The sequence below is a fragment of the Hipposideros armiger genome, unplaced genomic scaffold (genome assembly GCF_001890085.2).
Source record: "Hipposideros armiger isolate ML-2016 unplaced genomic scaffold, ASM189008v1 scaffold_533, whole genome shotgun sequence".
NCBI classification, from domain to species: Eukaryota; Metazoa; Chordata; class Mammalia; order Chiroptera; family Hipposideridae; genus Hipposideros; species Hipposideros armiger.
The window spans coordinates 790,257-801,501 of NW_017731883.1; the positions used below are offsets into that span (position 1 = coordinate 790,257).

Here is an 11,245-nt window from a genome sequence, read left to right on the forward strand (position 1 = left end):
ATTTGTATGTGTAAATATTATGTTTACACTGGGGGAAGAGGGTAGATAAAAAGCATGAACAATATTCCGTAAGTCCTCTCAGTTCTCTTTAAGACTTGTGCCTGGGGACAGGATAGGTAAAATGCATCCTCTCAACAACAGGGTATTTTAGAACCCAAGTTAACATGACTTGGTGAGGCAGGCTTCTGTCCTGGTTTAGTATGGAGGGTAAGTTTGAAAGTTAGGGAGACCCAAGGAAAAACTGATGTTGAGAGCATGGATGCCATATATTTCACGGGGGCTTGTCCCACTGCATCTTTCACAATGATACAGCCAAAGTTTTCACCTTGTAACTTTCACTCTTTCTGTTAATAACATCACAATTTTGCCAAATTGGGCATAGATGGGTGGTAGGGAGTAGCAGATATGTTAAAAAAAAACAAAACTAAAATCATAGACTTAATATTGACAGGAACTTAAAAAATCACTAGATTTTCTGGCTATAAAAGTGGCAAAGATTAGGTACTCACTTCTATGGAAATTTGACTTTTTAAAAATTTCTTAAACCCTTGAGCATCCTTACTCTTTTTATGCCTGACTGCTCCTCTTCATCTAGCTTGTAGTTAAAGTTGGGAATGCACTTTGCCATCTTAAGCATGTTTCTTGGTACTATTTTCTGTCTGTAATCACTGGCTAGGTCACTTTTTTTAACATTCATGTATTTTATTTGTTCTTCAAGGTCTCTTGACTCTAAGTTTCATGTTCTTTTTACTTACCAGGACTATCTCTATTAAAGGAAGCTTACCTTATGCACTGCTTCTACTTGAGCCTTCAAAATGTTACTCTTCAAGTCAGGAGGAACTCTCCTGGCATTCAATCCTGGGCTCTCAATAGCATTATTAAGACATTTCTCAGTTAACTTCACCACTTCTTCCTAGATATTAAAAATAAACTGTAAGCAACTTTGATAGTTATATGGAAATAGGAAAGGGACTGATGAAAGTTCATATGCAGATAACCAGGAGATAACTGCTTACAGCAGTTATCTCCTATTCCAGGAATAGTCAACAACATGGATAGATCTTGAGATTATCATGCTAAGCCAAATAAATCAGATAGAAAAGGACAAGAACTACATGATTTCACTCATATGTGGGATATATATGAAAGCAACAAATAAGAAAAATAAACAAAGAATAAAAACCTCACAGGAACAGACAACAGTTTAGAGGTTACCAGAGGGTAAGGGGACATGGGAGTGGTAGAAGAGGGTAAAAGGGTCAAATATATGGTGATGGAGGGAGAACTGACTCTGGGTGGTGAGCACACAATGTGATATGTATTTGATATACCACAGAAATGTACATTTGAAACCTATCTAATTTTACTAGCCATTGTCACCCCAATAAATTTAATTAAAAAAAAAATACGGGCTGGCTGAGTGGTGCATTGGTTAAGAGCTGTTTGGGATGCCAGCTCTGAGCAGAAAGGCCCCAGTTCGGATCCCACATGAGGGCCAATGATGCTGCGCCCTCTACAGCTAAGATGGTGAACAACAGCTCAACCTGGAGCTGGGCTGCTGTGAGTCGCCGGCGATGGCATAGGCTGCAGTGAGGCTGCAGTGGGCTGCCATAAAGCTACCGTGAGTGGCTGGCAGCTGGCACGAGAGGCCGTCCAGTGATGGGTGACCAATCTGCCTCACCCGGGAAGAGTGCAATGATAATACCAACATGGGCCAGTGAGACAACATCCTCCACAACTAGACTGAAGAACAAAAGGACAGCAACTTGTCCGTTCCCCTTCCCCGATCCCTAACACTGTCCCCCTCCCTCAATTCCCCAATAAAAGCTTTTAAAAAATTAATTAATTAAATTAAACTAAAACAAAAGGTTTAACAGCCATATCGCTTTTGACTGTGTGTCTAAAAAAAAAAAAATTATGAAATGACCTTACAGTTCTTAATGTTGCTGCCCAAGTTTCCACCTTCCCTTCTAAAAATCTACAAATTTCTCCTTTTGAAAAATGAGAAAACAAGTTTATAAGAATTCAGCAGAGACAATTTTCCCAGCAAAGGAAATGAGAAAGTATTAGCTTTGGAAAGAAGGGATTTCTTCAGGTCTGTAGATGTGTGACAGGTATACAAAAAACAAATCTGAATACCTGGTTGTTGATGTTAACATCAATGTTGGGATGAGGGGACGGCAACAAACTGTTTTCCATCTCAAGGTGTTTCAGCTTCTCCGATGCATCTTTTAATGCTGGAAAAATAAAAAAAAAGGCAAAATAGCCCCTTAGTCTGCCAGGCTGTCATAGCTGTGTGAAGGTCTAGACTTAAATTGTTTTTTCCAACACCAGTTACCATCAATTAAAGGTAATAAACCACATGACCACAAAATAAATGCATTTTCTTTCTATTGGGCTGTCAGAAAAGTCGTGACGAGTTTTGCAACGAAAAACATAGAAAAATACGTGATGACTTTTCCGATAACCCAATATTACCAGGTAACTCTCCATTAATTTGGTTAAGAGTTAACCTAAATAGGAACACTAGCCTGTACCTGCCCTGCTCCTAAAAAGCCACTAGGCATGGAATGTTAACAGCATGTGTGGTTATGAAGGCGTACTAGTCAAAAGATTCCAAAGACAAGCAGAGATCATGTATGACACAATCCTTTCTTCCACAAGCACAACCCACGTTCCTTCTGCTGCACACCTCAGTACTCTGCCATTTTCTTTCCTTGGCCCTGAATATATACCCTATTTTCCCAAAAATAAGCAGGAAAATAAGCTACAGCATAATTTTAGGTGCCAAAATATGGCACCTTGGCATATTGAATATTTTAAGCTGAAGGAGTTTGTGGAAAAGGAGCCCTTCTCCCTGAAACAGGTCATAAAACTCTCATGTGAGGGGTGTGTGCCCTCCATATCCTGGAGGAATCACGCTATGGCTTATTCTCCGGCTAGGTCTTATTTTCAGGGAAACACAGTATACACAGCCAGAAACTAAACTTTTGTGGAGCAAACCAATGAAGGACATACATTTATTCATTCATTGATGAATAAATATTATATACTGGTAACACCTGATGTGTGATGCAGGACAAGCATTTTGTCTTCATTATGTTCCACCTTTGCTGCAAAACACGTTACAAATAAAGTCCTCTAACCACTGAAAAGATAATACATTAAGTACAATTCAGCTTTAAATGAACACTATTTAAATTAACCACTCTGTAATAATCTTATTTTACAGAGACAATTTAGTATAGTTTGTATTTTCACATGGTTGACAAAAAAGCTGTTGAATGCCTAATAATTTCTAAATAATCAGGCAAAAAGGAAAGGAAAACTATGAAAATCATTTCCTCCTTGTCAAAGGGATCATCTAAAAGCGTCCATCAGTTAATTCAGTGGATCTCTCCATCGGCTGCATATTAGAATCAGATGTTGAGCTTTTAAGAAATACTGATTCCCCAGAAAATGACATTAGAATTTCTGGAGGTAGTTTTCTGGCACTGGTAGTTTTTAAAACTCTCTAGGTGATGAGAATCGCTAATTCAACACTGATCTTCTCAAAATCTTCCATACTCATTTACTTACTTAATTGACATCTCCTGGTTTTCTTATGCTACAAATTATGTGAGACTAAATTTTTTTTTTTTTTTTTAGCTGAGCCATCTTGCTGCCTGTTGGCAGCTCAGCAGCAGCTCAGTTCATGCCGGGCATCGAATCGCTGTTGCTCAGAGCTCCACTCTTGAGTGACCTCTTAACCAACTGAGCCACTTGGCCGACCCGAGACTAAATTTTAACATTATGATGAGGAGACCATAAACTCTTTAGCTTATGCTGATAAATTAATACTGTTGGGTTTGGTTTTTGTTGTTGTTGTTAAAATAGAGCTTCTTCTGCTACATTTGTTTGGCTGAGGAACATTCTGAGATTGTAGGATAAGCTGTTTTTTTAAAACTTACTGTTTCTAACTATTCACCTATGTGAATCAGAATTTTGACATTACAACCAAAAGAAAATAAAGAATAAATTGGATGCCAAGATTATAAGACCTTAATTCTTAACATCAAAATACTGTATTTTCATTGACTTTGAGCAAATAATATAAATCTGAACTCAATAAGTCTTATGAATGAAACCCCTACACTATACAAGAATTTCTTCTGTCACAACTTTAACAGCATTTAAGCTCTGCTTGAATACCTTCTGTAATAAGGCACTCCCCCTCACTGTTAGGTATCTATTTCTGATATATGGCAGAAACATTAAAAAAATTCTTCCCTATACTGATCCCAAATCTTCTCCCCTATACTTTCAAATTGCTGATCCAAGATTCACCAATAAAACACCACAAAATAAAATCTTTGCTATGCCAGGCTTTCATATATTTGAAGAGTTATTACATCTCATTTGATCTTTTCTTTTCTAGGCATCCCTAGTTCATTCTATGGACATTCTAAAAACATACAATGTTCCCCAAAACCAATGCAATTTTCTATAAAGTATGTACTAAATCAACGTTGTTTGCTAATATAATACTCATACTATTGCAACACCGAAAGAAAACTTTTTAAATTCATATAATGGATATAAAATAGAATGTAAATAAAATCAATACTGCCACCTCTATAATGGAGACTATTTTTATTTTAACCCTGGAAATACTCAGTATTAAGCTAGTCCTGCTTCTGGTTGAATCTAAATCCTGATGGCCTTGGTTTATTATGTTTCACATCTGTCTAGCCACCAAGAGTGATCATTTCTAACAAAAGGTAGAGTCCAGGGCAGGACTGTAAAAACTGAAAACTAACCAAAAAAAATTATGGCAAAGGAAGTACAAGAGAAATAGTAATGGAGGATGTTTTCTTAAGCCAATAACTAACTACTACCTTTAAATAATCAAATTAGAACATTATTCTGAAATTACCAACATAATAAATCAAAGTTAATTTATCAGATTAATAGACCTCAGATTCATAAGTGCAACTCAAACATGGTAGATGTCAGTAAGAACATAAAACCATGACGTATCAGAACATTTGTTTAACCGTGTATTTGTAGTGATTACTTTGGGAACAAAAGGACAAATTTTTAATGCTAATTACCAGTAGTACTTCCACATGTTCTATTAACCAGAAGCACTGTGTAAGTTTTCATTAACACTTTCCATCTCTAAATTACTAAATACTACTGCTATACTTTTCAGAAACAACCAGCATATTCAATGGCAATTTCCTATGAGATGTTGACAGACAGTGTCAAATTTTAGGGATAAAAGTCAAAATTGACAAGAGCCACATAAATATTAGCTGCTGTTAAATGAACATATATTACACTGAGATTCAATAGTAAACTCCTGTTTAAATACAATTTACACTTTAATATCAAATCAAACTCACAAATATACAGACATTTTCAATGTGCAACTTATTGTGTTCTTTTAACCTTTTAAAAGGGTTAAGGTAAGAACTTTTTTTCTGTATTATTAATTTTTGTGAGTCTGGGCAACAACAGTCCTCATTAAAAACCAAATACTTTCTGGGAAGTAATGGAACATGCAAGCATTTATTCAATCAATCCTGTGCCCTTTAAAGAAAAGTCAGATCTTTAAAGAAACTTTTTCTCTTAATTTTCACTCAAGAAACAAAGTAAAAAGCAAGTTTGAAAATTCATGAATATGTAATGACTTATAAATGATACAAATGTTTAATGGTCTCAATTATGCGATCTTAAATATTTCAATGGTTCTTTAAGCCAAAAGAGCAAGAAGGCATAACTTCTACATTAAAATTTAAAATTCAACTATTACATACAATATTATTGAAGGAGCTAATTTAAATAGCTCATTTCATAGGGAGGTAAAATAAAAAGGTATCATTGATGTTATACACAATATTTACTTACTCCTGCCTTCAACTTCAGGTTCCTCTAAACCCTTTTGCCTGGTGGCTATGTTAATGTCCTCTGGTGCTTGCAATGTTTCCACAGTGTTGCGTGCCCCAATTATATCATCAATGGTTGTTTCCAATAAGTCTGGACTGTCTAGCAAATCAGTATTCAGAGGCAAGCTGCAAAGGTAACAGGTAAAGGTAAAACTTACTTAGACCAAGAAATTTATCATGAAAATAATTTAAAAATTAAAAATCTTTGTTGGAAAAAAAATTCATGTAAGAGTTCAAATCCCAAATAGTTTATTCACCTGACAACACCTTTTGGGCAGACTTTTCTTCCAGCTAAGATGGAGTAAAAGCGACTGGATTTAGCTTCCTACCTAAATAACCTAAGAGGGGGAATTTGTTTTCAAGACATCAGACATCAGACATCAGCCAACAAAGGGCAATGATTCTGAAATTTGGGAAAAAATGAGGTGATCCCCACAATTGCCTTGAGAGAATTTCCATGCCACGGTGCAGAAATGGTCCAATGAGGCAGAGAACAGAGAATGCCCTTAGTCCTCTTCTCCATTGAAAAGATGAGGCTGAGAGTCCAGGGAGACAAGGCAGCTAGAGTTTACAGGGCACAGTACCAAACAGAAGACAGCAGCACTTCAAGGAAAGAATCCTGGAGATCTGCAGAAGGTCCCCCACTCAAGTATTCAGGAGTACTGATCAGAGAATGTGTGTGATGAAACTCCTGGAGACTAGGGAAAGAACTATCCAAAAGGATTTCCTCCCTCTGTTTGGCTGGGACAAATACTAGTGGCACTCACACTGGGCCACTGCTCCTGTTTCCACAGACAGACTGTAAAAACACATAATTCACAGAGCAATGAGTATTCAGGATGGCCTTGCCTCAGTAGTGGGAAATAATTAACTCAGACCGAGCATTTCAAAAGGCCCACCTAACACATCATAAAAGAAAGACCTGAAAGGATGAAACTGTTTCCAAGTAACTTAACTGCATCCCAAACAAAGCTCAAGAAGATTCAGGGGAATATAAAATTATCTAGCATCAGGCAGGGAAGTAAAATTTGTGAGGTTAAGAACTTGGGAGAATGTCAGGGGGTCCACCCAAAGATTACCAGAGGCAGAAAAAGACAGCCCATACTAAAGAGACTAATCCACCAACAGAAACTGATGTTAGAATTTGCAGAGAAATTATTAAAGTTATAATAACTCTTTAATGTTATTACAACATATATTCAAAAAAGTTAAGCATAGACATAGAAGATATAAAAAAGACCCAAATCAAACTTCTAGATGAAAATTACAATATCTGAGATGAAAAATATATTGGATGGGGTTGACAGAGATTAGACATTAGAAAAAAAATGCTAAATTTGAAGGCATAGCAACAGAAACTATCCAAAATAAAACACACTCAGAAAAAAAATCCCCCAAAATGAAAAGAATATCAGTTAGCTGTGGGACAATTTTAAGCAGCCTACTGTATGGATAACTGGAGTCCTAAAGTGGCAGTGGGACAGAACAAATGTTTAAAGAAATAATTGCTGAAGTTTTTCCAAATTTGATGAAAACTATAAACCCACAGCCAAATTTAGATACTAGAATGTAATAATCTAGTTCAGCAAAGTTGCAGGGTTCAGTATCAACATAGAAAAATCAATTATATAAAATCACTAGCAATAAACAACAGGAAACTGAGATGAAGAAAATAATTCCATTTAGAAATCCAATGTATTCTATTTTAACACTTTTTTTTAAAGAAAAAGACTTTCAACCCAATTAATCTGTTGTGAGAAAGCTCAAAGGCTGTAATGTCTCATTTTGTTGATCTAACACTGACTTAGAGCAAAGCAAAGGAATTGCCATTGTTTAGAAGGTTCCATGCTTTCCTAGACGAATAAAGACAATGTTTCAATTAGATGCCTTGTGTTTGGAACCCAAATAGAAAAAAATTTATGAAAACTTTTAAAAGAGACAGTAAGAACAAAGAAAGACAAGTTCTGCTCAAGTCAAGAATCTGTGCCCCAGTCCTGTCTCTGCAACAAACTAGCTGTACAACTTTAGACAAGTCACTTTACCTTGGTTTTCAAAATGTGTTCTACAGAGACCAAAGGATTCCATATGTGAGTGACTCATCTACAGGTATGGAAAAGGTGGTGGAGTTTTTCATCTCCCCACAGTAATCTTTTCATGGGCTTTTATTTGGAATTCCCAAGCAGATTTAATTGGAAGGGTTTCATAGCTAAACCTCATTTGGAAACCACTGAAGTAAAGGCACTTCAGGCACTTTTAACCTTCCATAAAAATATATTAATGTAAAACCATCTTATTTTCAAGCCTTTTCCAACTGATCCAATTTTTATCCTCCCTAAGGGTGAATCAGTGTTACTTGCAGGGCTTTATTTTTAAAATAAAATAACAACATCAAAAGTAGTAGTAGTGGTGGTGACAGGGAGAATGGATGAAACAAAAATGGCAGAATCTTGGAATTTGTTGAAGGGGGTTGATAAGCATATTGCAGTTCATCATATGTTCTCTCTACTTACATATTTTAGAATTTTTCATTATAAATTAAAAAAATAAAAATAGCAATATTTTTGGACAAAAGGATGTGCGAACTGGTTGGAGTTTTCACCTGTGGTCCTAACATGGAACTATGTATGACACATGTGTTTTAGTCTGTTCAGGTACTAGAACAGAAATATCATAGATTGGGTGGCTTATTAACAAGATAAATTATTTCTCACAGTTCTAGAGGCTGGGAAGTTCAAGATAAGATGCCAGAAGATGTGGTGTCTGGTGAGGACCCACTTTCTAGTTCACAGACCACCCTCTTTTAGCTGTGTCCTGATATGGCACAAGGGGTGAGGGATCTCCTTGGGGTCTCTTTTATAAGAGCACTAATCCCATTCATGAGGACTTCTGCTTTCATGACCTAATCACCTTCACAAGGCCTGACCCCCAAACACCATCAGATTGAGAATTAGGTCTTAGCATATGAATTTTGGGGGACACAAATATTCAGTCCACAGCATTGAAAAATAAGATAAAAAAAACTTCATAAACCAGAAATGAAATAGAAGCCCATATATAAAAGAATGTTGAACTGTCTCAATTTATGCTTAAGAACAACGGTTAAGAAGTACCCATGTTGGGCCAGCCAGGTGGTTCAGCTGGTTAAGAGGGCAAGCTCTGGCCAACAGGATCGCCAGTTTGATTCCCACATGGGCGAGTGAGCTGCGCCCAAGCTGAGCTGCCGCTGAGGTGTCAACAGGTGGCAGGGTGGCTCAGCTGGTGAGAGGACATGCTCCTAACAAGGCTGCCCATTCAACTCCTGCATGGGATGGTGGGGCTATGCCCACCCACAACTAAGATTGAACACGGAACCTTGAGCTGAGCTGCCCTGAGCTGCCGATGGGCAGCTGGATGGCTCAGTGGTTAGAGCGTGTGCTCTTGGCAACAAGGTTGCTGGCTTGACTCCCTCATGGGATGGTGGGCTACACCCACCAGCGACTAAGATTTAACATGGCACCTTGAGCTGATCAGCTGCAAGCTGCCAACGGGCTGCCGGATGGCGATTGGACTTGGAGCTGAGCTAGCTGTGCCCTCCACAACTACAACTGAAGGACAACAACTTGGCTGTTCTCCTTCCCCAAGTCTCCAATTAAAAAAAAAGTTCCCATGTTATGGGTTGAACTGTGTGTGCCTTCCCAAATTCATATGCTGAAGTCCTAACCCCCAGTACCTCAAGAATGCGATCTTATTTAGAAACAGGATGATTGCAGATGTAGTTTAAGGTCATACTGGAGAAGCGTAGGCACTTAATTCAGCATAGCTGATGTCTTTATAAAAGGAGAAAACTTGGATACATACACACACAGGACACCATGTGAAGATGAGGGCAGAGATCAAGGAATGCATCTACAATCCAAAGACTGCCAGCAAACCACCAGGAGCTAGGTGAGAGGCATGGGACAGATTCTTTCTTTTAGCTCTCAGAAGGAAGCAATCCTGCCCACACCTTCATCTCTCGGACTTCTAGCCTCTAGAACTGTGAGACAAAATTTCTGTTGTCACCCAATTGTAATGGCGGCCCTAGCAAACCAATACAGCTCACATTCTAAAGATCTGAGCAGGACTTACTAAAAGAGAATCTGAGAGCACAACATTATCCAGGCCATAAAAGAAAAGACAAGTGCCGGCCGAGTGGCTCAGTTGGTTAAGAGCTTGCTCAAGAGTGTGAGCTCTGAGCAACAGCGGTTCGAGTCCAGCCCGAGCTGAGCAAGCTGCTGAGCTTCCAACAGGTAGCAGGATGGCTCAGCTTAAAAAAAAAGACAAGAAATCCTAAAAGACATTCCACAAGGGAATTTAAACGAAAAGGGAGTACTTTGACTTTTCACCTTCTTACTCCAGGAGAGTAGGGAATTTCAAAGCATATCAAGTTCATGGAGGCTCTATAAGTACCTATGAAAGGGAAGAATGGCATCTTACTTTGTGGTAGGGGATTGCTGAGCATCAGAAACTACTAGGAGTATGTCAGGTGTAGTACAGGGAGAGTTCTTAGGAAAATCTAATGTATGAATCTGTAAGTTTGGGAGTATATGTAAATACATTTCCCACACAGACAGGTCCAAACTCAGGGAGATGACTGGAGTTAACCTTAGTAACATGGGGGAAAAGGCCAGCCACTGGACAGGATACATTGCCACTGTTTGGCAGGGCAAGAATGCATAGATTCCCAGAGGCCAAATTTGGAACAAGTCACATATCAAAATGAATAATAGGACTGTATGGTTTAAAAAAATCCATGAGTCTATTAATACAAAATATTTCCTTTAAAAGTGAAAGGAGGAAGTTCTCTTTTACAGAAGAATGCTAACTCATATTTGTAGAAAGAATGACAGAATTGGAAAATCATCATGTTGTAAATACCAAAGTAATAATAATTGATTCAGGCAAAAATTATCAATTGATGCTAAAACCATTAGGTAAAAAAATGTTAGAAAATAGGATATTGACTTAGTCTCAAAATGATATCTCAAGTAGTAGAGAAAAAGGGGAAAAAGGTACTTTTACAGAGTAATCTGGTGGACATCACCTTAACCAAAACATTAGTAAAAATGTTTAACTTCAATCTAAGCATGAGAAATCAATCACACAAATCTAAGTTGAGAGGTATTCTGCAAAAGAAATGGCATAGACTCTTTAAGAAAAAGTCAATGTCTTAAAAGGCCAAAGAAGGGCCGGCCGAGTGGCTCAGTTGGTTAAGAGCTCGCTCAAGAGTTTGAGCTCTGAGCAACAGCAGTTTGAGTCCTGGCCCGAGCTGAGCAGCCGCTGAGCTGCCAACAGGT

The 11,245-nt window shown here is 37.9% G+C and overlaps 1 protein-coding gene across 4 annotated transcripts in view; it reads right to left on the bottom strand.

The window, feature by feature from the left end:
* EPB41L5 (erythrocyte membrane protein band 4.1 like 5) overlaps positions 1-11,245 on the bottom strand; it is a 145,429-nt gene that overhangs the window by 31,011 nt on the left and 103,173 nt on the right. For 3 of the 4 annotated variants that reach the window (XR_002126891.1, XM_019668712.1, XM_019668713.1), the window contains exons 17-19: positions 5,893-6,056; positions 2,140-2,237; positions 785-913 (exon numbers count right to left, since the gene is read on the bottom strand). Coding sequence is in view for 2 of the 4 variants with exons in the window: in XM_019668712.1 (XP_019524257.1) it covers positions 785-913; positions 2,140-2,237; positions 5,893-6,056 (391 nt within the window). In the remaining 2 variants the exon portion in view is untranslated. Of the gene's footprint in view, positions 1-784; positions 914-2,139; positions 2,238-5,892; positions 6,057-11,245 lie in introns of those variants that run through there. The other variant, XM_019668716.1, reaches the window with a different exon arrangement.